The sequence below is a fragment of the Chiloscyllium punctatum genome, chromosome 15 (genome assembly GCF_047496795.1).
Source record: "Chiloscyllium punctatum isolate Juve2018m chromosome 15, sChiPun1.3, whole genome shotgun sequence".
Classification (NCBI taxonomy): domain Eukaryota; kingdom Metazoa; phylum Chordata; class Chondrichthyes; order Orectolobiformes; family Hemiscylliidae; genus Chiloscyllium; species Chiloscyllium punctatum.
This window is the reverse complement of record NC_092753.1, coordinates 60510631-60537445: the sequence shown is the minus strand read 5'-3', so window position 1 is coordinate 60537445 and position 26815 is coordinate 60510631. Positions and strand designations below refer to the sequence as shown.

Genomic DNA, 26815 nt, shown 5'->3' with positions numbered 1-26815 from the left:
AAGTGTAGCTACTGTTACCCATTGCTTCTGGACATGCTTCTGTATTTATTGGAACGCTGTGGCGGGAGAGATAGAGAGGGTATTGAGGACTGAAATTGAAGTGGACCCGACATCTCTCCTTCTAGATCTACCGATTTTATCATCTTTAGACGGGCATGGGAAGAAACTATTCAATATTCTTACTTACTGTGCGTGGAAGAATATTCTGATGAATGGGTGTCTGAGAACCCACTGGGCTTACTGGGGTGGCGGAAATTAATTATGGAGCAGATTCCTTTAGATTTTTTCACAAATATGGTGTACCACACAATAGACCTTTTTCTTACAAGACATGACAGCCCCTTTTGAGTTATTTGGATACAGATTTGTCTGTTACTTTAACTATGGCATTCGTTTAACCAGGATGGTTAAGTTTGCTGAGCTCTGGGCCCTGGAAGGGGGTCTCCTGAGCGAATACGGGGATATATACAACGCTACTGTTTGGGAGCTTTGCGTCGAACATTGTTACTTTGTGTTCTTGTGTGTTCTTTTGTTTTTTTTTCAGTTATTTACTTATTTATTGGTGTTGTTTTGCATAGTGTGTGGTTTTGTTTTATAGGGTAGGTTAGTAGTTAGTAGACAGTAGTTATATTGTAATTTGCGTTTTTTTAATCATACTGGTTCTTTTTAGTAACTTTATATTTTTGTAAAGGCAAAAAGAAGTTTTTTTTTTGCAAATAACATTTCTGTTACCTTCCTGGGAAATGCCTTCCATGATTGAGTTCCAAGCAGAATAGTTTGTTTGTGACAAAGAGATGGCTGGAAAACTCAGGAGGTCTCACAACATCTGTGGGGAGAAAGCAACTTGCGCCCACACCTCCCCCCCCTTACTTCCCTCCAAGGCCCAAAGGGATACTTCCATTACCACCACAAATTCACCTGCACCTCCACACACATCATCTATTGCATCCGCTGCACCCGATGTGGCCGCCTACTTGCGGAACGTTTCAGAGAACACCTCTGGGACACCTGGACCAACCAACCCAACCACCCCGTAGCTCAACACTTCAACTCCCCCTCCCACTCCACCAAGGACATGCAGGTCCTTGGACTCCTCCATCGCCAGACCATAGCAACACGACGGTTGGAGGAAGAGCGCCTCATCTTCCGCCTAGGAACCCTCCAGCCACAAGGGATGAACTCAGATTTCTCCAGTTTCCTCATTTCCCCTCCCCCCACCTTGTCTCAGTCAAATCCCTCGAATTCAGCACCGCCTTCCTAACCTGCAATCTTCTTCCTGACCTCTCCGCCCCCACCCCACTCCGGCCTATCACCCTCACCTTGACCTCCTTCCACCTATCGCATTTCCAATGCCCCTCCCCCAAGTCCCTCCTCCCTACCTTTTATCTTAGCCTGCTGGACACACTTTCCTCATTCCTGAAGAAGGACTTATGCCTGAAACGTCGATTGTCCTGTTCCTTGGATGCTGCCTGACCTGCTGCGCTTTTCCAGCAACACATTTTCAGCTCTGATGTCCTGTTCCTTGGATGCTGCCTGACCTGCTGTGCTTTTCCAGCAACACATTTTCAGCTCTGATCTCCAGCATCTGCAGTCCTCACTTTCTCCTCGTTGAGTTCAGTCACTCTTCATCAGAACAGTTTATTTGAGAGTATGGTGTCAAGTGTGCAAACAACAAGGTTGTCCCTGGAGGAACTAGGTGTGAGTGATTAGTGCCTCAATACTGGAAAGCTGGCTTGCAAGAGGATGCTGCTGTTAGACTAGATTTTTGCATTGGATTTGGAGATTTTGTGAAGGCACCACGTGTGATGTTTCTGTGCTATGTATGGGTCATCCAAATCCCTGTAGTATGTAGGAGCACAAGAATCATAAATGCCTGCTAAAACATGACTTTAATCTTGGCTTTGAGATCTGGGTCCTTGAATATTCTCTTTGTTGAAGCTGAGCTGGCACATTCGAGGTGATGATGAATTTCACCATCTTTGAGGTGCAGATCACAGAATACAGAAAGAAGGTGGAGACTTACTCTAACTGCTCCTTCAGAGAGCCACTGCAGACACAACAGAGAGAATGGCTTCCCTCTGTGTGTAACAAATCTGTGACTCTGAACTGTCCACATTTTCCAGTGTCTCATCATCGATCTTAATCAATGCTGTTGATTGGTTCTAATTCTACCTGTCTGGATATAGCCTGCTTGATCAGGTTTATACTTCCTGTTGCACATGACTATCCAAGAAGAACTTCATTCTTTATTTTGCTTTTCTATTCTTTGTTACTATTCCCTTCTGCTCCATAGCAATCTTGTATAAGGATTGAAGTAAACTGGTTGATCACAGCTATGAACGCAAGCAGAATTGGAGATAAGCATCAAACTCTAGTGCAAAAAAAAAGAGCAGGAGAACGTGCACCTCTGTTTGGGAGAGAGGAAATATGATGGAAGAAGACAGAGCAGGGAAGAGGGAGTGTGTATGAAAGGCAGAGTCAAGAATGTGGGAGAGAGAGAGAATCTGTGATTGGAGAAACAATGGGTTCCAGCAGATTGGAGTGGGCGCAATATCTAAAGGTGAGCAGCACATAGCCTGGGGACAAAGTGCCATATAAGGTCTCTGAGCTCCAGAAGAGACTTGGCTTCAGGCGTGAAAGCCCTTCTTGTCCTTTAGTTCAATGGTTATGGGAATCAGAGATACTGGGAAACATTCCCCAATGTAGTTGGTCAATACTGACTGAACGGAGAGGGGCAGAGTTGGATAATGAGACCAGGAGAGATTGAATGAGACATGTGAGGGGACATCGCCTAGAATCTAAGTGACACAAGGAGAGCAGGCTGTGTAATGATAGGAAGAGTGGGATGTGAGAGGCAGTAGGAAACTGAAGGTCACGATCTCGATCCTTTCGGGAATTATGGTTCAACCCCTTAAATCTTATGGAACACACTCAGAAATGCAAACTGATTTTTAATTGATTCACTGTATTCTAAAATAATGCAGCCACACTGCAAGTGGGAAGGAACATGCAAATAAAGCTTGCTGATCCAAGTGTCACTTAAAATCATCTTAACTAGACGATTAACTTGTTCAAGAAATTCTAATTGCACACCATTAATGTTTTCATTACATGTTTAAAGTGTTACTATTCAATTGTTATGTTTTGCTGTTGAGAACAGACTCAGTAAATTCAGCATAAATGCAAACAAAGCAGTTTCAGTCCCAGACTGGCACTAGGACCTAAGGAATGTCCTGTGCTCTCTATTCTTCCTGTTTTACAGAAAGATTTGCAAATGATAAGAGGATAGTGCTTAGCTTGCTGAATTCTGCCACTTCCTCCATCTGTACAGTGGAAATCTCATGAACAGGCAAGAAGAGCAACAGAGATTGGAATTTTCGCCATCAGGTCAGATTGTGGCTAAAGTTCTCATTTGAAACCAAATTTATTGCATTTTGGAGAGTGAATAAATGTTCAATGGGTGCAGAAACTTCTTTGTTAACAGTCAGAATCAATGATACATGATTATTTACAAATATACATTTTTACAGGAAAGAAACTCGCTGCATTTGCAATGAGAAAAGGATTGTTCACTTTTGTTTTATTTTATTCATTGTGTTTGCATTTCGCTTTTTTTCCTCAAAAGTAGTCATAATAACATTAACAGACCTACTAAGTATGAGTCACTTGAAGTGACACTCATTCCTGTTTAAAATAGGATTTTCGCACAGAATGTAGCATGTGTCAGGCTGTTTGAAGAGCTAAGAAAGTTTTTCTTTCTCATCATTTAAACATACTAATCAGATATCGAGAGAAAGAAATTTATCCACTTCACGGTCCAACAATTTCGCTGCACATTTTAGCAGTATTTTTATTACATTTGTACCAGAGGGGAACAGGTTCTTCCTCCAAGACAGTGCCAATGGCCAGGAAATGTTATTGACAAAGACCTGCCTAACCTCAATTGTAAGAAGGCCAATTAGAATCATGACGTGCGAAATTAATGAATCAAGCCAAAACCCTCTGATGGATCTTAAATATAATTTTGATCCAAGCGAGGTTCAATCTTACATGATGCTCAACCGATAGAAGGGATGCTATGTATGGAGTTTCTCTTCCTATAGTCCTGTCACCTAAACATTTCTGTATGAGTTTGGCTGGGAGGACTTTCCACTTAACACTCCTCAGGTGGCAGTTAAGAGTCGGAACAAAGAATGATGGTTCTTTCTCCTCGATTATATCAGAAATTGCAGCTTTGTCAAACTGGAAATTCACCACAGCAACATTTTTGTAGCTGAGGAATTTTGACCTTAAGATGACACATGATTGCATTCCCTTAGCAACTGCAGATCACGTGTCAACTGAGTGATCAGAGATATGTGAAGTGAACTTTATTGTAAGTACATTGTGGTTTTCTATTTTTCTTTCACTTGTGTTTTCAAGTTTATGTTGGAATAAATTAGTCAATTTAAAATTGTGAATGCCTGTTATTTCGATCGGTGGCCAATATTAGACCAAAAAGAGAATTAGCTCTTTTTCACACACTGTTGACCATCAAACCACAGACGAAATGGTCAAATATATTAAAAAATTCTACCAAATTGAGTGGAGTAAAGTGTTAACAGTATCATTGCTTAATTGCTGGTGTAACAGTTAATCAGTGGATACTAGAGATCTCATAAGTAGTTATCAATTTACCAACAGGATTATATTTTATTAACTAGTGTGCCTTGAACACAGTTTTGTGTGACTAAAGATAAAGTTGGAATTTGCATAAGAGGATCACAAGTGGCACAATTTATGTATTAACTTGAAAATGTGACCCTTGTTGTTAATTAAATAGCCAGTTAGCTGAAGTGGTTTTGGTTTGCAAAAATCCATTGAATTATCGATTGAGTTAATGTAGTTGGCTGGCAATCTGGACTTTGGAGAACTTCATAACTTTTGTCGGATCATTAGAATTAGAATCCCTACAGTGTGGAAACAGGCCCTTTGGCACAACAAGTCCACACTAACCCTCCGAAGAGTAACCCATCCCTCTACCCTATATTTAACTCTGACTAATAACCTATACTATGGGAAATTTAGCATGACCAATTCACCTAACCTGCACATCTTTTTGAATTGTGGGAGGAAACCGGACCACCTGGGGCGACACGGTGGCTCAGTTGTTATCACTGCTGCCTCACAGCGCCAGGGACCTGGGTTCAATTCCCACCTTGGGCAATTGTCTGTGTGGAGTTTGCACGTTCTCCCTGTGTCTGCGTGAGTTTCCTCCGAGTGCTCCGGTTTCCTCCCACAATCCAAAGATGTGCTGGTCAGGTGAATTGGCCATGCTAAATTGCCCATAGTGTTAGGTGCATTAGTCGGGGTAAATATAGGGGAAATGGGTCAGACTGGGTTACTCTTCGGAGTTGGGCTGAAGGGACTGTTTCCATACTGTCTAATCTAATCTAATCACCCGGAGGAAGTGCACACATTCTCCCACTGCAAACTCCACACAGTCACCCAAGGCTGGAACTGAACCCGTGTCTCTGGCGCTATGAGGCAACAATGCTAACAACTGAGCCACCGTGTCACCCACTATGTTTGCGACAGAGAGACTTTCAGTGTTTGCTGGAGCCTTATGATAATATAAATTGTATGATCTAAATATTGTCAAACTGCATAAGAATACTTGAGACATGATTTGCTGTCCAGAAAACAGTCAGGTTGCTATTCAGAGGACAGAGGTAATGACATTGGAGCTCTAAACTGCAAGAGACCAAAACCCCAACTCGGGATTTACAGATTTTCAGTTTCTTGGACATAACTGAGCACCAAAGCCACATGAGGCTCAGAACTTCCTGTCAGATGGATACAGAGATTTGCAACGTCCTGGAAGGTGGCCTCTTTCCAAGTGAACCAGGTGGGCATGCATTGCCAATGGTGGTTAAGCTCACCAGAGCCTGTGATTTCTTTGTCCCTAGTTCCTTCCATAGACCTGCTGGTGATATTTGTAGAATGTAGCAGTTTAATGCCCATCGGTACCTCTCAGTGGAGACTGATGCCACATTTGCCAGAGCCAATAAATCTGCGCATCACATACCTATGAATCCAGTGTGAATGACTAGTGCTCAGATTTGTTACTCTCCCACAGATCTCGGGAGTTACTGACTACACACATAAAACAATCAAGACACCTCCAGTCATTATCAAAAAGAGATTCTATCATATCGATGTTCAGCAGAAGGTGCGACCAGTAAATGACCATCATGCATCAGTGCATAATTCCCAGGAGCTTTTGGAATGTTTTCACCCTGCTCTCGTCAGAACTCCCAGAGATATTCACACCTGAAAGCAGAGCCAGTCTCCTTGGAGATAAAGGATGCTCTCTGAAGATATGGCTGATGATACTTGTGTGGAACCCAAATACTGACAGAAGAGTACAACAGAAGCCCTTAAGCACCAGAATTGTAATAGAATAGATCATTGGGATGTTGAAAATGTGATTCAGGTATTTTGAGAGGAGGGGAGTCAGGGGCAGCTCTTCATTATTCATCAGCCAATGTTTCCAGAATGCTCGTGGTCAGCTCCATCTTTTCTAACAGTATCGAGGACTGGAGTCTGGGTGGAAGAAAGTATTCCTTTGCAAAAACAATGCAGTGTATTTATATTGGGCCTTTCATAACTTCAGGATGTCCAAACGTGCTTCAAAATCAATTAAGTAAATAGCAGTCTAGAGCCAGATTGTGCACAGCAATATCCTAAAAACAGTTATAATGACCAGAAAACATGTCTTTTTTGATGATGTTCATTGAGGAATCAATGTCGGTGAGGACACCAGGTGAATCTCCTCAACTTTTATTGCAAAATTGTTCCATGGAATCTTTTCCACTTGCAAGTGAGTGTAGACATGGCCAGATTTTAATATTGCCTTTGACAGGAGGATGAACCTAACGTGACATGGACACCTTATGGCCATACACTAAGCTGTCAGGATGTCCAATGTAGCCAGTTAATCTGTCACACCAGTTATGTACCCACTGGCCTCATCTCTCCCTCTTCATATAGCTCAGCCACTGGCCCAAACCAGAAGCTTTAATTCTTACCATCCCTTACAAGGCATAGACCACTTGGTAGATGGCAAGCAAAAGATGGTACATTTGGACAATGAAGTGGTAAAGTGAACTGTCCAGTTAACTAAACGGATAATGTAACACTATGTTAAACATCCAAGTGAATGTCATTGTGTAATTGATCGGGAAATACTGGCATTGTGGAAATCCATCAATGTCCTGTAGAGAGGGAAATCTACTGTATTTACCTGGTCTGGTCTACCTATGACTCCAGATCCACAGCAACATAGTTAACTCTTTACTGACCCCTGAAATGGTTGAGCAAGCCAGTCAGATCAAGAGAAATTTCAGGATGGGTAATACATGCTGGACCTACCAGTGATGCCCACATCTCATGAAAGGATTTTAAAAAACAGATCTTTTATCTTCCTTTTTCTGTGACTCCTACAAAATGAAAGCCCTGTGAAGATGGACTTGGATTAATTCGATCTTAGCTCTGACTGCTCTGATCCTCTTGGCTGGTATTATTTTTAACAAATAACAGAAGATGGTATTCATAAGGGTAGAGATGGAATTGACACTGTTCTGTGCAGTCAGAGTGCAAGTCTAGAAAGCCTATACAGTGCCAGGATTCAGGACATCTGCTCAGGGTTGGACAGAAACATGGAGTGGGAATGGGAGGAATGTACATAGCAACAACATAGGTAAGAAAAGGACTGAGTTGCAGGGCACGAAATTGAAAAACGAAACCTTAGGGGTAATAAACGTTGAGCCATATGCCAACTGGCAGATGGCACAGAAGATTAGCAAAATGAATGCGAGCCACAAAGACCAATGTGAGTGAAGTGGACTCTGGTGCATGAGGCATTGACATTAGTATGTGGAAAGTGGGAACCATAAGAGAATGATATGGAAGATATAAACTGTAGGGAAATAGATGGTGACACCTTGCAAAGTGTCCATATTACAGAGGAGGAAGTGCTGGATGTCTTGAAATGCATAAAGGTGGATAAATCCCCAGGACCTGATCAGGTGTACCCTAGGACTCTGTGGGAAGCTAGGGAAATGATTGCTGGGCCCCTTGCTGAGATATTTGTATCATCGATTGTCACAGGTGAGGTGCCGGAAGACTGGAGGTTGGCTAACGTGGTGCCACTGTTTAAGAAGGTTGGTAAGGACAAGCCAGGGAACTATAGACCAGTGAGCCTGACGTCAGTGGTGGGCAAGTTATTGGAGGGAATCCTGAAGGACAGGATGTACATGTATTTGGAAAGGCAAGGACTGATTAGGGATAGTCAACATGGCTTTGTGCATGGGAAATCATGTCTCACAAACTTGATTGAGTTTTTTGAAGAAGTAACAGAGAGGATTGATGAGGGCAGAGCAGTAGATGTGATCTATATGGACTTCAGTAAGGCGTTCAATAAGGTTCCCCGTGGGAGAACAGTGAGCAAGGTTATATCTCACGGAACACAGGGGGAACAAGCCATGTGGATACAGAACTGTCTCAAAGGTAGAAGACAGAGGGTGGTGGTGGAGGGTTGTTTTTCAGACTGGAGGCCTGTGACCAGTGGAGTGCCACAAGGATCGGTGCTGGGTCCTCTACTTTTTGGCATTTACATAAATGATTTGGATGCGAGCATAAGAGGTACAGTTAGTAAGTTTGCAGATGACACCAAAATTGGAGGTGTAATGGACAGCGAAGGGGGTTACCTCAGATTACAACAGGATCTTGACCAGATGGGCCAATGGGCTGAGAAGTGGCAGATGGAATTTAATTCAGACAACTGCGAGGTGCTGCATTTTGGGAAAGCAAATCTTAGCAGGACTTATACACTTAATGGTAAAGTCCTGGGGAGTGTTACTGAACAAAGAGACCTTGGAGTTCAGGTTCATAGCTCCTTGAAAGTGGAGTTGCAGGTAGATAGGTTAGTGAAGAAGGCATTTGGTATCCTTTCCTTTATTGGTCAGAGTATTGAGTACAGGAGTTGGGAGGTCATGTTGTGGCTATACAAGACATTGGTTAGGCCACTGTTAGAATATTGCGTGCAATTCTGGTCTCCTTCCTATCGGAAAGATGTTGTGAAACTTGAAAGAGTTCAGAAAAGATTTACAAGGATGTTGCCATGGTTGGAGGATTTGAGCTTTAGGGAGAGGCTGAATAGGCTGGGGCTGTTTTCCCTGGAGCGTCGGAAGTTGAGGGGTGACCTCATAGAGGTTTACAAAATGATGAGGGGCATGGATAGGGTAAAGAGGCAAAGTCTTTTCCCTGGGGTTGGGGGAGTCCAGAACTAGAGGGCATAGGTTTAGGATGAGAGGGGAAAGATATAAAAGAGACCTAAGGGGCAACCTTTTCACACAGCAAGTGGTATGTGGATGGAACGACCTGCCAGAGGAAGTGGTGGAGGCTGGTACAATTGCAACATTTAAGAGGCATTTGGATGGGTGTCTGAATAAAGGGTTTGGAGGGATATGGGCCAGGTGCTGGCAGGTGGGACTAGATTGGGTTGGGATATCTGGTCGGCATGGACAGGTTGGACTGAAGGGTCTGTTTCCATGCTGTACATCTCTATGACTCTTTACATTGGGATAGGCTGCAGTTGTACTGTGCTGGAACCTGCATTCCAGGAAGCCATGTAATTAGGGAAGTAGGGACGACTTTGACCTAAGCATTAGTGGTGGGAACAATAGTATGGGAAATGAGGGTATGGGGATGCTGGAACAAACAGAACAAATGAGCCTAAAAATGTACCAACAGTCAAAACTAAATGTTCCAAGGTTAACAAAAAAAAACAAACTAAAGTCTTGATATGTGAGTGCACATAGCTTTCATAAATTTGAAAGGGCAAAACATGAATATTTTGTCCAAATGCATGCCTTATTTGGTAGAGGTCAAAAGTCACTCCACACCAGGTTATAGTCCAATGAGTTAATTTGAAAATACTAGCTTTCAGAGCACCACTCCTTCATCAGATTTAGAGATAGCAGTTACGGAGTTCCTGCAATCTTAGCTCTTAGCAGATCTAAATGACTCAGTGTAAATCCACTCACTTAACAACTATTGTAAAGTCTCTGAGCAGTTCCTGTTATGTTCAGCCTTATCCAACAACAGGTATTTATAAAGGAAAATAATAATTGAGGGAGTGTTGGTTTCTCTAGTGAATGAGAGTGGAAAGTTATTAGCAAATAATAAGGAAATGGTGCATGAAATGAATAAATTAAAAAAATCGCCTCTATCTTCACTCTAGATGGTTAAAACATTATTCTAGTAATAGCTGTAAATCAGGAGCTGGAAAGGAGAGAGTAATTGGTTATAATCATTAGAAAACAGTGCTAAATAAGTCTATGATCTGACAAGTCCCCACAATTTGATGGAATTCATCCTAGGTCTTAAAGGAGATAGTTAATAAGGTAGTAAATGCATTAGTGCTAATTTCCCAAAATTTGCTAGATTCCAGAAAGGCTCCATCAAACTGGAAAATAGCATACATAGCACTGCTCTTTAAGAATGGTCGAAAGCAGAAAACTGGAAACTATAGGTCAGTTAGCTTGACGTCTGCCATCAGGAAGGAGTTAGATTTGATCATTAAGGGTTTATAGTTGAGCACTTCAAAAAAGTCAAGGCAGTCGGGAAGAATTAGCATGGTTATCCGGAAAGGAAATCACATTTAACCTATTTACTGAAGTACTCCAAAGGAGTGACAGAAACTGTTTATAGAAGGGAACCCTTACATCTGTGCTTGGATTTCCAGAAGACCTTTGACAAGGTGCCACATATAAGGTCATTGCATAAAATAGAAGGTGTTGATGTTAGGCAACAATATACCAGCATGGATAGAAAATTGGTTGGCTAGCAGAAAATAGATATGTATAATTGGGACTTTCATTTTGGCAGGATGTGACAAGAAGGATTCTACAGGGATCTATGTTGGAGCCTGAACATTTTACACTTTATATCAATAGTCAAGTAACAGGTAATGACCAGCTCAAACAAGACAAAATCTAATCATCACTTGTTGACATTTAATGGCATTGACATCACTGAATCCATCACTATCAACAGTGATCAGAAATTGAACTGGACTAGCCATATAAATACAGTACTTATAAGAGCAGGTCAGAGGGCAGAGATTTTGCAGCAAGTGACTCACCTCCTGACTCTCCAAAGCCTGTCTGCTATCTCAAGGCCCAAGTCAGCAGTCTGATGGAATACTTATTTGCTTGGATCTGTGCAGCTCCAACAAAACTCAAAAAACTTGACACAATTAAAGACAAAGTAGCACACTTGATTGGCATCACACTTATAATAAACACTCACTCCCTCCACCACCGTCGCATCAGTACCAGCAGTGTGTATCAACTACAAGATACACTACAGAAATTCACCAAGGCTCCTTAGACAGCCCCTTCCAAACCCATGGCTATGTCTAAAGAAGGACAAGGACAGCAGATATATTGGAATACCACCACCTGCAAGTCTCCACCTTCTCAAGACAACTAGAAATGGGCAATAACTGCTGGCCGAGCCATTGATGGCCCAAATCCCATGAATGAATAAAGAATAATGACTTGGACTGGGAGGGGGGGGGAGTGAAAGCGCGGTGGCTAAATATAAAGATAGTGTAAAGAAATTTAGGAGAGTATGTTGTGAGGAGGACATAAGAATGATGCAGATAGATATAGACAGGTGAGTGGACTTAGTCGGCAAAAGTCTGAGGTATGAATATAATGTGGGAAAATGTGACATTGTAGTTTGGCAGGAAGTTTACAATGTGCAGTTCTGATCCCTTTATTTGGGTGGAGGACAGTTCAGAGGAGGTTTACTAGGTTGATACTTGGAGTGAGTGGGTTGCCCTATGAGGAAAGCTTGGACAGACTGGCCTTACTTCTGCTGGAGTTTAGAAGTGTGAGAGGATCACTGTAAAGGATGAGTAGGCCTTTGCAATGAGGTGAGGATAAGTGACAATATGTAACTGGCCAAATGGGGATGTGAGGCATGGAGATGTATGCATCTGCAAAGTGTGCTGGTATGAGGAGTGATAGCCAACAGGCTTGGGAAAGCAGAGTGAGGAGTTTCTACTTGAATGACCAATGCTGCTGTCTCTCCCCTGTATCTAGAAGAATGGCAACATATTTCTCTGTTGACATTCATTGTTACTTTGACACATGTAGACTTGTTTTCAATGGCTACCTTCTTCCTTGCACCTGGAGGAGCAGCATTCTCCAGTGTCCTTTCTGCCTGCTGCGAAACGACCAATGACGCAACATTTAAAAAGTGCATCCCTACCCTGCTGATCCTCTGCTGTGGAGGTTTTGGCTTCAACAAGCCTCTGCCATTATTCAAGTCTCATTATCTCAGCACCCCTGTAAATAGTGGAGTTGAAAGAGACTGATACATGTCTTCATTGAGCTTGCCCATCCTAATTGATGATTGAGGTGAACAGTAAGTGCCATTCTATCACTACTGTCCACAATATCCAGGTCATTTAGCTGTGGTAAATGACATCAGTCAGACATGTACCAATTTTTCAGTTGCAGTGTCCTTTCTCATCCAAGGTTCTAGAACTAGCACAATTGTTTTAATATATTACTCAAAGCTCTGAACAATTCCTCAATGTGTTGGATCTACAAGATTTTGAACTTTTATAGTTTGTTCAACATTGACATGATCTCATTTATTGCCCATCTCTAGTTGTCTTCACTATCCTTAGTTGTAGGTCAACTGGAATGGTATCAAGCCATTAGTCACGTTTTACAAAGGAAGTTCCAGATTTGTGACATAGCACCTATGAAGAAATGCTGATACCAGTCTATATCAGGATGATGTGGGACTTGAAGAGAGACTGAGAAGTGATGGTTTCCCTCTAATGTTACAGTTTCAGATCTCCCTGTTAGCCACAATTGGGTTGGGAAGAGCTGAGAGAGAGAGTAACTACTAATTAAAATACATTTATTGATGCATAACCTGAAAAGAAATGGATCAATCAAGAGCTCACAGATTGTTTGGAATATCAAACAGTTTTAAAGACATTAGCATTTTATAGTGCTCTAAAAAGGGTAAACTTTTTAATTGCTATAAAAAATGTCAGAATCTTCCTCATAATACAAACAGAACAAATTATAGGAATAAAAGCAAAACACTGTGGATGCTGGAAATCTAAAAGCAACACAGAAATGCTTGAGAAACTCGGCAGATCTAGCAGCATCTGTGGAAAGGGAAACAGAGTTGATGTTTTGAGTCGAGTATGACATTTTACAGAACTGACTGGATAATAGGAATACTTGGTTTGTGATTTTTGACTTAAAAGCAATACCTTCTTAATCCATTCAGGACTCTTGGCACTTTTAAGTTAGGACTACATTTCCTCACTGCCTGGTGTACACATAATCTTTTGGTCCCTTTGTTGTCTTTTCTTGCTGTGATAATGTTTGAGATTGAAATTCCTGTTAAAATTTCCATGCACCCATTATTGTTTCAGATCTTCTTTGTGTGACCCAGAGATGTCTTTGGTATGTCTGTCTGACTTTGAGGTGTATGCTAAGGAACATTTACCCAAAACCACCTGGGATTACTACGCTGCTGGGGCAGATGAATGCTGTACTAGAGATGACAATCTGATGGCTTATAAAAGGTTTGTGTCAAATACTAAATAAGACCCAAATCAGCTGAATTGCAGAGTCACATATTGTTGAAACATGATAAGAAAGAAAGTTCCAGATGGTTTATGAGACCCAGTTATATATTCTCCGTCTTGTTAAATATGCATTATGTTGATTAGTTGCTTCTGAATTTCCATTCAGCAAAGAATATTTAACTGTAGAATATAATGCAAGTCCTGTTATATTTCTGAAAGAGTTTGAAATCTTAGGATATGAACTTTTTAGAGTCAAGGAGGCTGCATTGTAGCAGTTTTACTTTCTGTGTGGGTGAGGAATTTGGACAAAAACCAATTCAAATGAAGTCAAGCTCCTGGAAAGAACCAATTTGAGAAGACAGACAACTCTCTATGCCAATCAAACTTAAGGGGCCAGGTCTGTAGGAGTTCCCATGCTATAGATCCCTCATACCCAGTTAAGCTCAGCTGAGCATAGTAAAGATACTTCTGAAGGTGATCAATCCAGGGAAAACAAAATTGATTACTTTTTTTCTCTGACCATTATGTTATGGAGGATCATCCAAAAACTGTTGCACTTCTTTGTTCTCCTCCCTAAATTAGCCTCTGATCTGTCATCAAGAGTGAGATGACACCAGTGTCTTCATAGATTACAACTTATTTTGAAAACTTATAATAAATGCCCATTAACCTTCTCTGTCCCAGTGAATCTAAAACTATTTCTTTAAGTCTTTATTCTTGTACTATCAAGGGTAACCAGTCTAGTTATTATAAGTTAGATTGGCAATTGTGTCATATAAGAAAGAATCCAAGGTGTACTACTCCTATGTAATTTGTTCATTTATGCATTATCTTTAGTCTACCCAGTTAGTTTGTTCACAGATAATAACAAAGACACAACTGACCAGTAGGTGTCTCCATGCACACACATACGCAGGCACAATACAGATGCATGTACAAACACCCTGCATCCTCTACATGATTCTTTACCATTTAGTCCTTTTAGAATGGGAACTAAATTCTGAGAAATTAAATCTGCACTTGTCCCTTGCTCTGTAGCTCTAAAAACTAATACCACAATTCTGGCCCTCTTCCATGACAGCACTAAAATTACATATTTCTGCAGCAAGTGTAGTTCACCCATTACCCTGTACTCGCTGATACATATTGGGTCCCAGTAAAGCAACACAACAATATTCAGATTCTAATCTCCATTTTTAAGCCTGTCCCTGGCCTCTCACCTCCCTATTACTGAGGTCACCCACAGCCATACAACTCTACAGCATAGCTCTATTCATCTCATTCTCACCTCTCATTTTAATGGCTCTGTTATTGGTGGCCTTGTCATCAGCTGCTGGGTCCTGGAGCTTCCAAAGAGCTCTCTGCTTCACTACTATTCTTTCCTCCCTCTTTGATAACCTTGCACTAACAACACCATTTGTGGCTCAGTGTTCAGTTTTTACTTCATAGTCTCCTGTGAAACATTTCATTACTTTAAAGACGCTACATAAATATCAAGTGGCTGTTCTGCCATTTTTCTTCTTTGAGTTGTTTATTCACTCATAGTATTATAGCAAAGATAAATTTAGTTAGAGTGGAGGTTCATCTCTATTGCCTGAGCAAAAGCCTGTTTGGAAAATCCCACCGGGGCTTGTAATAGAGTCTGTTTTAAATGGAACAGAAATTGTGATGGCGCTGTTGTGAGTTTTCATTCTTCCTCTCCCTTTTCCTTTCTGCCTTCTCCCCCAACAATACCTCACATTCAGGTCGCACAGTAACACCATTTATGCTAAGGCAGATGTTATATGACATAGATTACATAGCCATTAGAGTTTAACGTAATTTCAGGTTTTCTGCTAATTTTGCAGGATCCGCCTGCGTCCGCGAATGCTAAGGGATGTCTCCGTAACAGATACAAGGGTAACCATCCAGGGAATGGAGATCAGTTTTCCCATAGGAATCGCACCTACTGCTTTCCACTGCATGGCATGGCATGATGGGGAGATGAGTACAGCCCGTGGTACTTCATAAGAGACATTTTCTTTTCAAAACATAACTGTATTCATATGGTTGCAGTGATGTACATAAAGACATGTTAACACAGCCTTGTGATGAAATGCAATCAATATGAGTTTTGAACACGAGTCCCTTTAACGACTTGCAAGTATTAATGAACAAATACATAACCAAGATCAAAATATTTCCAATGTTTGTGGCTTTCTGATCCCAGAGCAGGAAATTTTATAACCAAACTTTTTGGAGACCATTTTCCAGTACCATTATTTTAATGTCTAAGCTGAAGGAGTGTGAAGACAGGAGTAAATGTAAGAATAATGCAATCACCATTGTTATTAATGGAGGTATGCTATTATAACTGTGTCCTATTTTGATGATACATAATATTAGACCAATGCAAATGTCTAGCAGATGTAAGTAAAATCATTACGTCCTGTGATAATAAGATAAAGTAGAAAAATGTAAATATTTAGCATATTTAAGCCTGATGCAGTCATGTGGGCACAATTGTTGAGACAAAATGGCTAAATTAACATCTAATGAAAAATACTTTGAAAATTCAAGGAAGGAAAAATTTTACATTTTTCCCCTTGGGCTGAAAATGAATCTCACCATCATCAGCAGATCCTCAAAGTGAGGAAGATACTTGTCATGTCAGCCTATGGTAAAAAAGCTGGTCTTAGAATCTTTTACCTTCAAGAGGTTATTTCACTGCAAGCTAACAAATGGTTCTAGATAACAGGAAACTGCTGCTCTTAACGTCTACTGTAGACATACTAGAAGCATTTACAGGTTGGCAATCCCCAGTTTGCTCAGGTTGTGACCTCATCTCTAGGACCATCAAATCCCAGTGCAGGATTCAAACTGGGAGCTTTTGGGTCGGAGGCAGTGATGATCCTTGCCTCAGAGCCAGAAGCTCCTAAACTGAACCTAGATCCAAGAATTTAAATGACAGAAATCTAATGAAACTCCTTCAAAGTCAAAGAACATGAAAATCTTATAGTTTACAAGCTCAACAATTAACAATGTGGATTTTGATCAGTCTATGTGTTGTCTTGTAGCTGCTGAAGCCATGAACACATGTTACATTGCAAGCACATACTCCACCTGTTCTGTGGAAGAGATTTCAGCCGCAGCACCTAATGGATTTCGATGGTTTCAGCTTTATGTCTATCGCAACCGTAAACTCTCAGAGCAGCTAGTCCATCGCGTGGAAGCACACGGGTACAAGGCCATTGTTCTAACTGTGGATGTCCCTTATACTGGCAAACGGAGAAATGATATCAGGAACAACTTTAAGCTACCACCTCACCTCAAAGTAAAAAACTTTGATGGCATTTTTGAGGTATGACATTTCTCATTTTAAAGGTGCACTATGAAGTTAAGTGATCCCGGCCAGGTTATGCCTATTGACTTCAGTGTTGCTGGGTATAGAATGGCAAGATGACTGGGTTCACCCCTCTACACTGCTGTCAGGTAAAACCCATAGGTAAATCTTGTTGAAGGCAAGACCAGGGCTGGTTGAAATGAATGATAACGTTAGAACTTGTGTTTAGATACGACATGATCCATACGAAGCATATCTTGACAAAAGACACTTCCAGGAGAGGAGCGATAAATTATGAATAAACCTGTTAATAGAAGTGAAAAGAAATGTTCTTCCTGTGTTCCACAGCTATGTTGTTTCCACATCATCTCACCTTTGCTCCAAATTACATATACTGGAATACTTGAAAATCAAAAGGTTAAAGTTTGATTGCGTGGCATTCACTTTTTAGGAGAGCACCAAAGCACACTATCAGTCCATACCAGAAGGGGATTGCATACTAAATTGGTTAGCCTCTCTGTATTTTCTTTACCCCACTCCACCAAGAATATTTAACCAGAAAACTGCTTCTGGGCTGCAACTGGTTCTCACAGATCATTAAAATTTGCAAATAATTTGGCAGTGTCCTCTTACCAGACTCGTTAGGCATTTACATCATCCATTTCAAACCTCTTCCGTTCAGCCATGAACCAGTTTCTAGACCCAATATTGACAGGCACAAAGCACTGAGTGAACTACAAGCTTCCACTGATTGCTCTTTAGTAACATGACATATACCATTGTTATCGTGCAAGTTAAAGTTGTTCTGCTATAACACTTGTTTCATTAACGAATTAGCTGTTATACGATTGACGGATTGAGGACACTGTTTCTAAAGCACAGACATTCAAATGTGTTGGCTGTAATGTGATAACATTACCAAAACTTTAAACACTGTTTCTAAAGTGCGATCTTTCCATAATGTGGGGTTATACAAGAACGCAACCACCATGTTAGAGAAGAACTAGGGTCACTAGGTTGATTCTGGAGTTGAGAGGGTTGGCTTATGAGGAGAAATTGGGTAGACTGGGTGTAAACTCTTTAGAATTTAGAAAATGAAAGGCAATCTTATAGAAACATATAAAATAGAAGCAGGGAGGTTGTTTCCAATGGCAGGTGAAACTAGAACTAGGGGCATTGCCTCAAAATAAGAGGGAGCCGATTTAGGACTGAGTTGAGGAGGAATTTCTTCACCCAAAGGGTTGTGAATCTATGGAATTCCCTGCCCAGTGAAGAAGTTGAGATTACCCCACTGAATGTTCTTGAGGCAAAGATAAATTTTTGAACAGCAAAGGAATTAAATTATGATGTGTGGGCGGGTAAGTGAAGCTGAGTCCATGAACAGATCAGCCATTGAATGGTGGAGCATGTTAAAAAGTCAGATGGCTTATTTCTGCTCCTATTTCTTATATTCTTATGTTCTATGTTTGCTTACTAAGTCACAAAAATTATTAGATAATTATTTCTATTTAAGTTTTGGTTAGGCAAAATTCTTGCTTCAAACCAATAATCTTAAACTCAGTTATTTGCATGGGTATAAACTATTTGCTTTTTGCCACGTAGCTGATACTGAAAAGTTATCTGTGCATCGAGTTAAGAAACCATTGATAGACACCTAGGTCATCAATCCCAATTGAGATAAAATTGAGCCAAAAGGATTGAAAGTATCTGGGTGAATTACACTGCTCTTACAATCTTTAAGTTGTGTTTCTCACTGATTCTCACTACTGAAATATAACTATTCTTATGTACAAACAGGATCATAGTGAAGTAGAGCTGTATGGAGTACCAGCCAATTCTCTGGATCCGTCAATCTGTTGGAAAGATATCTGCTGGCTTCAGTCATTAACTCGCCTGCCTATAATTATTAAGGGCATTCTAACCAAGGAAGATGCAGAACTGGCAGTGGAACATGGTGTCCAAGGTATCATAGTGTCAAACCATGGAGGCAGGCAGCTTGATGGAGGCCCAGCTACGGTCAGTCCATTTATCTCTCTCAGAAACATTTTATCTTACTTTCCTTCGTTAACCCATGACTAAATATTCACCTTGAAGCAGTGTTACTGTTATTGCATGGCAAACACAGCTGCCAATTTTCACAGATGTCCCTACGAACAGTAAATAAGATGAATGACTTGTTAATCTGCCACTGGTAGTGTTAATTGAGGCAGTAATTTTGGCCAGGATACCAAATATAATTCATAATTCTTCTTCAAACAATGCCATTTTTCATCAGGCAGTACATTAAATTCATGTTTTATGCAAAGAATGTTGAGTGAAAAAAACTCCAAAACTTTCTTTGGAAACTGATGTGTCAGGTTAGATTAAGTAAGATGACTGTAGTAGTCGGTAGTCAGATTTCTTAACTAAGCCATCACTGCATACATTTCTTAGAGTTTTACCTTGGACTCAACCACCTTAATCTGCTTTATTAACGACCTTCAGCATATCATAGGGTCAGAAGTGGGAATTCTTGCTGACGATTACACAGTATCAGTACCATTCACAACCAAAGAATCTATAACCACATGCAAAAAGACCTGGACCACATTCAGGCTAGGGCTGATGAATGGCAAATATCATTTCTAACACTTAGGTGCTAGGAAATGACCATTTCCAATGAAAGATTCTAACATTTCATCTTTGACATCCAAAAGCATTATTATCACTGAATGCCCCTGGTATTTACTATTGACCACAAACTTAAGTAGACCACAGGGTTGCACACAGGGTAACTCATCTCCTGACTCCCTAAACAAAGTCCAGCATCTACATCTACAGTTGATGGAATATTCTCCATGCTCCTGAATTAATGCAATTGCAACAATGCTGAAGAAACTTTTTGCCAACCATTACAAAGCAGTCCATTTGATTGACATCCCGACCGCCTTGAACATTCACCCCCTCCATTACTGGCACACAGTAGCTTCAGTGTGTACTGTCTATGAGATACACTGCAGCAACTTACAGAGGCCGGATCCACAATCTCTGCCACTTGAATAGATATATGGAAAAACCATCACTTGCAAGTTCTCCTCCAGGTCATACACAATTCTGACTTGGAACTATACCATTATTCCTTCACTGCTGTTAAGTCAAAATCCTAGAACTCCTTAACTGAAATCACTGTAGATATTTCTACACAGTGTTGATTACAATCGTTCAAGAAAGCAGCTCACTTATCCTTTCATCCCATGAATGAATAATTAAAAAGAAATGGAATTTTGTCAAATTATTCTATGCACTGGACACTTTGTTACAGGGATGCACTGTAGGGAATTGCTTAAGGTAAAATTGGTGGATGTGTGGAAAACTTTTAATCAAGATTTCTTGGGCCAAACAATGAAAATATGTAATCCTTTCAAGAAAGACTGAGTTCTCCACAATCAAGCTGTGATTATATCATGCTGGATGAGATATTGAAATTATTCAATCCAACTGAAAATTCATCACATCGTAACTAATAATCAGCAAATTTCTCTGTTAGGTTCTCAGTTATTGCTGTTACTTCCAAACGACATAATGAAAGACAGTGAGTAACACCTGTTTAACATTTGCAGATAGATGCCCTATCAGAAATTGTGGATACAGTCCAAGGAAGAATTGAGGTTTATTTGGATGGCGGAATCCGTACAGGAAGTGATGTGCTCAAGGCTTTAGCTATTGGAGCCAAGTGTGTTTTCATTGGTCGGCCTGTGGTTTGGGGTCTTGTCTACAAGGTAACTAATTGATGCATTTGCCAATTATCAACTTCTGTTTCCATTGCTTCTCGCCAGAGAGAAGTATCAGTTGTCTGTTGGAAATAAAGTGGGTTTTAGCACTGAGGAACTAATAGGATGGAGGAGAATTTTCTTCTTCCTTAGCCAAAACCCCATATAAATATGTAATCAAACTTATGTTTCAATTATAAAATGATTAACAGCATCCTTTTTAATGAATACACCCTTTCCTCAGTGTACCCTATTCAATTACAGCAACTTGTATTTAGAAGATACTACTTACTTAAAATAAAATGAATAGTGTTGAGCAACATGGGGAAGGCAGTGACTGTGAGATAAGAATGAAATTTAACATTAATTCCTCAGAGATTGGTATAAGATCATAAAACATAGGCATAGAAGTACACCATCTGCCCATCAATTCTGTTCTGCCTTTCAATGAGATCATAGCAAAATTAAGGATAGCTGAAGATAGCATCAAATTAAAGCAAAAAGGCATTAAATGAGGCAAAGATTAGTGGTAAATCTGATGATTGGGAATTTTTAAAGCCAGCAAAAGATGACCAGAAAAAAACTAAGTGGGAAAATAACCTGTGAGGGCAAACTAACAAGTTATATAAAAATGGATAGTGAGCACTTTTTGAAATAGTAACAGGAAAAGAGAGGCCCCTTAGAGAGCAATAATGGGAGAAATAATGGGAACCAGGAAATGGCAGAGGAGTTGAATAAATATCGTGACATCAGTCGTCATGGTACACAACATTAGTATCTTTCCAAAAATACCAAGTAATCAAGGGGCTAGGGTTGGGGGAAGAGAGGTGGAGGGGAATTGGGGGTGAAGTAAACACAATAACTATTGTTTGAAATAATTATGAGAGGAATTATACAGTTTGGAAAGAAAAACAGAAATTGCTGCAAAAACCTCAGCAGGTTTGGCAGCATCTGTGGAGAGAAATCAGTGTTAATATTTCGGGTTCTTTGACCATTCCTCACAACAGATGATAGCTCAGAAAATGTTGGTTTATATGCAGAAGATAGGTTGGGGGAAGGGGGTAAGGAGTAAATGAAGGGTGGGGATAGAGCCCAAAGAGAGAGAAGACAGTTGGACAATGGAGTGGATAACAATCTTGCTGGGAGGGTGAATAGCTGCTAATGCCCGAAACATCAATTTCCTTGCTCTTTGGATGCTGCCTGACCTGCAGTGCTTTTCCAGCACCACTCTAATCTAGACACTGGTTTCCAGCATCTGCAGTCCTTGTTTTTACCTATGTGGTAACAAGGCCTGGTTGTGGGGTTGGGGTCCAGGGCGTGGGAGGGTTCAGTCCTTAAAATTATTGAACTCAATATTGAGTCCAGAGAGCTGCAGGGTCCCCTAGTGGAAAATGACACGTTGTTCTTCCAGCTTGTGCTGAGCTTGGCTGGAGCACTGCAGCAAGCCTGAGACAGAGATGTTGGCCAGAGAACAGGGTGATGTGTTAAAGTGGCAGGCAACTGGAAGCACAGGGTCTTTTTTGTGGGCAGAATGTAGGTGTTCAGCGAAGGCATCAACCAGTCTACACTTTGTTTCTCCAATGTAGAAGAGACCCCATTGTGACGGTGATTGTGTGATGTGCAGGTAAAGCACTGCTTCACCTGGAAGGTATGTGTTTGGGCTCTTGGATACTGAGGATGAAGGCGGTAAATGGGCAGACGTTACACATTTGGCGATTCCAGGAGAAGATGCCGTGGGGTTGTGGGGGGATTTTGGGAGTAAAGGAAGAGTGAACCTGGGTGTCCCGGAGGGAACAGTCCCTGCGAAAGGTGGACAAGTGAGGGGAGGGAAATGTGTGTCTGATGGTTGCATCTAGATGAAGGTGGTGGAAATGGCAGCTGATGATGTTCTGAATGTGGATGCTGGTGGGATAGTAGGTAAGGACAAGGGGAACCCTATCACTGTTGTGGGAGAGGGGAAGAGGGCAGAATTTCGGGAGATGGATCAAACCCGGTTGAGACCCCTGTCAACAATGGTGCTGGGGGAGTCCTCAATTGAAGAAGAAGGTGGACATTTTGGAGGCTCCCTTGTTGAAGTTGGCTTCTTCGGAACATATGCAACAGAGATGGAGGAACTAGGAGAATGGAACGGAGTCTTCACAGGAAGCAGGATGCGAGGATGTATAGTCCAGATAACTGTGGGAGTGGGTGCGTTTATATTGGATATTAGTGCTCAGTCTATCCCCAGAAATGGAAACAGAGATGTCGAGGAAGGGAGGAGTCAGAGATGGACCAGGTGAAAGTGAGGGTGGATCGGAAATTGAAAGTGAAATCGATAAACCTTCCCAATTCCAGACGAGAGAGGGAAGCAGCACCAATGATATCACTCATATATCTGGGAAAAAGTTGTGGGTGGGGGCCAGAATAGGACCGGAGCAAGGAATGTCGCACATACCCCACAAAGAGACAGGCATAACTGGGGCCCATTCAGGTACCCATGGCCATCCCTTTGACCTGAAGAAAATGAGAGGAGTTAAAAGAGAAGTTGTTGAGGGTGAAGACGAGCTCGGCCAAATGGAGGAGGGTGGTGATGGATGGGGACAGTTCACGCCCTTGTTCCGGGAAGAAACAGAGAGCCCTGAGCCCATCCTGGTGGGGGATTGCATGTCCATGGTAAAGAGGAGGGGGCTAGAGCCTGCAAATTGGAAATTCCAAAACTGGCATAGAGCATCAGATTCGGGTAGTCTGGCATTATACAGTACCTATTGTTAGCTACTAACAGTCTCCATTAACAGCCATTCACTCGCAGCCAGATCAATACCACTCCTTTGTCCGTCCAATTGTTTTTTTTCTCTTTGGGCTCTATCCCCACCTATCACTTACTCCTTACTCCTTCCTCTGACCCTATCTTCTGCAGATAAACTGACATATTCCCAGCTACCATCTGTTCTGCGGAAGGGTCACTGAACCCAAAACACTAACACTGATTTCTCTTCACAGATGCTGCCAGAACTGTTGAGCTTTTCCAGAGACTTCTGTCTTTGTTTCTGATTTACAGCATCCACAGTTCTTTCAGTTTTTGTACAGGCCAGAATCTTGATAGGTCCCCTGGACTTGATGGGTTGCATCGAAGAATTTTAAAAGAAGTAGCTATAGGATGCACTGGAAGTAAACTTCCGGAATCCTTAGATTTGGGAAAAGGTTAGATTAGATGTCTTACAGTGTGGAAACAGGCCCACGAGTCCAACAAGTCCACAACGACCCTTTGAAGACTAACCCACCCAGACCTATTCCCCTACCCTATATTTACCCTTGACTAATGCACCTAACACTGTGGGCAATTTAGCATGGCCAATTCATCTGACCTGCACATCTTTGGATTGTGGGAGGAAACCAGACCACCCAGAGGAAACCCACGCAGACACAGGGAGAATTTGCAAACTCCACACAGACAGGCAGACAGTCACCCAAGGTGGGAATAAAACCCAGGTCCCTGGTGCTGTGAGGCAGCAGTGCTAACCACTGAGCCACTGTGCCACCTGTATAGCTCTAGAGGATTGGAAAGCTGACAAACTAACACCATTATTCAAAAAGTGAAGGAGACAAAATAAATCAGGCAACCGTAGGCAAGTTAGTTTAACATTTGTCATTGAGAAAATGCTAGCATATATTAGACAGGATCAGACAGCAAGACTTTAGAAATACGTAGCAAAATATAACAGTGTCAACATGACTTCAGGATGGGTAAATGTTGCCTGAAAAATGTATTACAGTTCATTCGGGAGGTACGAGGCAGGATATATAAAGGGGAACCAGTCGATGTAGATTTCCAGAAAGTGCTTGATAAGGTACTGCACATAAATGTACTTAAAAAGCTAAGAACCCATTGTGTTGGGGTAGTATATTAACATAGATAAAGGCTTGGCTAACCATTAGAATATAAAGAAAAGGACATTTTTAAGACGGCAACCTGCAATTAATGGAGTGCCACAAGGATCAATGCTGTGTCCACAACTATTTACAATATATATTCATGACTTGGATGACAGTGTTAAAAATCACACAACAACCAGGTTATAGTCCAACAGGTTTATTTGGAAGCACTAGCTTTTGGAACACTGCTCCTTCATCAGGTGGTTGTGGAATATAAGGTCGTACGACACAGAATTTATAGCAAAACTATATAGTGGGATGTAACTGAAATTATATATTGAAAAATACCTGGATTTTTTGTTAAGTCTCTCATCATTTAGAATAGGCATGTTGGTTTCAGTTCTTTCATATGTAAGTCGCAAAACTTTTTCAAAAGTTAGATTCTCAAGTGAACTTTAACAATAGGTGCCTTGTTGGCCCAGATAATCCACTGAAAAGGTGTGAGGTGCCCTGTGTGAGGCTGTCTGTGCCCAACGTTCCAACTGATTCGAATCTAAAAAAGGGATTTACAGAATCTTACATGGATTCATGCAGTTTTTGAGCAAAATAAAATGTAATCCTGCAAGTACAAATTCATCCCACAAACTTATACATGTGTGTGCGTGTATGTGGCTGTGTGTTGTGTGTGTAGGGGGGGTATGAGTGTCTGAGAGTGTGTTTGTATGTGTATGAGTGTGAGTCTAAAGGGGTATAAGTCTGTGAGAAGATGCTTGTGTGAATGTGGGAGTGTATATGAGCGTATGAGAGAGGGTCTGTGTGTGTGTGTAGAGCAGTGGAGTCACCTGTAGTGTGACATGAACCCAAGGTCCTGGTTGAGGCGATCCCCATGGGTACTGAACTTAGCTATCAGCCTCTGCTTGGCCACATTGCGTTGTTGCCTATCCTGAAGTTCACCTTGGAGGACGGTCACCCAAAGGTCCAAGGTTGAATGTCCTGGAATGCTGTAATGTTCTCAGACTGGGAGGGAGCACTCCTGTCTGTTGATTGTTGTGCAGTGTTCATTGATCCATTGCCATAGCCTCTGCTCGGTCCTCACCAATGCACCATGCCTCAGGGCATCCTTGCCAACAGCATATGATACAGATAATGTTGGTGGAGTCACATGAGTATCTGCCACGTGCATGGTGCCCACATATCATGCAAGTGGCAGGTACCCGTGTGACTCGGCCAGTGTAGTCCATATCATATGCTGTAGGCAAGGATGCCCTGAGGCATGGTGCATTGGTGAGGACTGAGCAGAGGCTATGGCAATGGATCAATGAACACTGCACAACAATCAACAGACAGGAGTGTTCCCTCCCAGTTGGAGAACATTACAGCGTTCCAGGACATTTAACCTCAGACCTTCGGGTGACCATCCTCCAAGGTGGACTTTGGGACAGGCAAAGTGGCTGAGCAGAGGCTGACAGCCAAGTTCAATGTCCATGGGGATGGCCTCAACTGGGACCTTGGGTTCATGTCACACTACAGGTGACCCCACTGCTCTACACACACACACAGACAAAAACAGACACTCTTATTGACACATACACACTCCTACAGATCCATACAGTCACACAGACCCTCTCTCATACACAAGCTCTTTCTCATATGCTCACATATATTCTCCCACACTCACACAAGCATCCTCTCACAGACTTATACCCCTTTATACTCACACATACACACTCACTCTCACCGGCACGCATACCCCCCCACCCCGTGCACACATACCCACATGCACACACACACACACATATACGTTTGCAGAGTGAATTTGTACTTGCAGAATTACCTTTTATTTTGCTCAAAAACTGCTTAAATCCTTGTAAAATTCTGTAAATCCCTTTTTTAGATTAGAATCAATCTGACCATTGTGGCACAGAGTGTCTCAAACAGGGCATTATCTGGGCCAACTTGGCTCCTATTGTTGAAGTTCACTTGAGAATATAATTTTAAGAAAGTTCTGGAATATACATATGAAGGAACTGAAACCAACATGCCCAATTTTAAAATATGAGAGACTTACCAAATAATCCACGTCTTTTTCAATATATAATTTCAGTTACATCATACTTTCGCTAAAAATTCTGTGTCCTACGACCTTACATTCCACAACCACCTGATGAAGGAGCAGTGTTCCAAAAGCTAGTGCTTCCAAATAAACCTGTTGGACTATAA

General features: G+C 41.5%; 1 protein-coding gene across 9 annotated transcripts in view; it reads left to right on the top strand.

Moving 5' to 3' along the window:
- The window catches only part of hao2 (hydroxyacid oxidase 2 (long chain)), a 161188-nt gene that overhangs the window by 121869 nt on the left and 12504 nt on the right, over nucleotides 1–26815 (top strand). For 6 of the 9 annotated variants that reach the window (XM_072585258.1, XM_072585253.1, XM_072585257.1 and 3 more), the window contains exons 2-6: nucleotides 13517–13669; nucleotides 15520–15671; nucleotides 16729–17012; nucleotides 18792–19010; nucleotides 20594–20752. In XM_072585258.1, coding sequence (XP_072441359.1) covers nucleotides 13539–13669; nucleotides 15520–15671; nucleotides 16729–17012; nucleotides 18792–19010; nucleotides 20594–20752 — 945 coding nt within the window. In that variant the 5' untranslated portion in view covers nucleotides 13517–13538. Of the gene's footprint in view, nucleotides 1–3262; nucleotides 3388–4337; nucleotides 4376–10932; nucleotides 11012–13516; nucleotides 13670–15519; nucleotides 15672–16728; nucleotides 17013–18791; nucleotides 19011–20593; nucleotides 20753–26815 lie in introns of those variants that run through there. The other 3 variants (XM_072585251.1, XM_072585250.1, XM_072585254.1) reach the window with 3 other exon arrangements.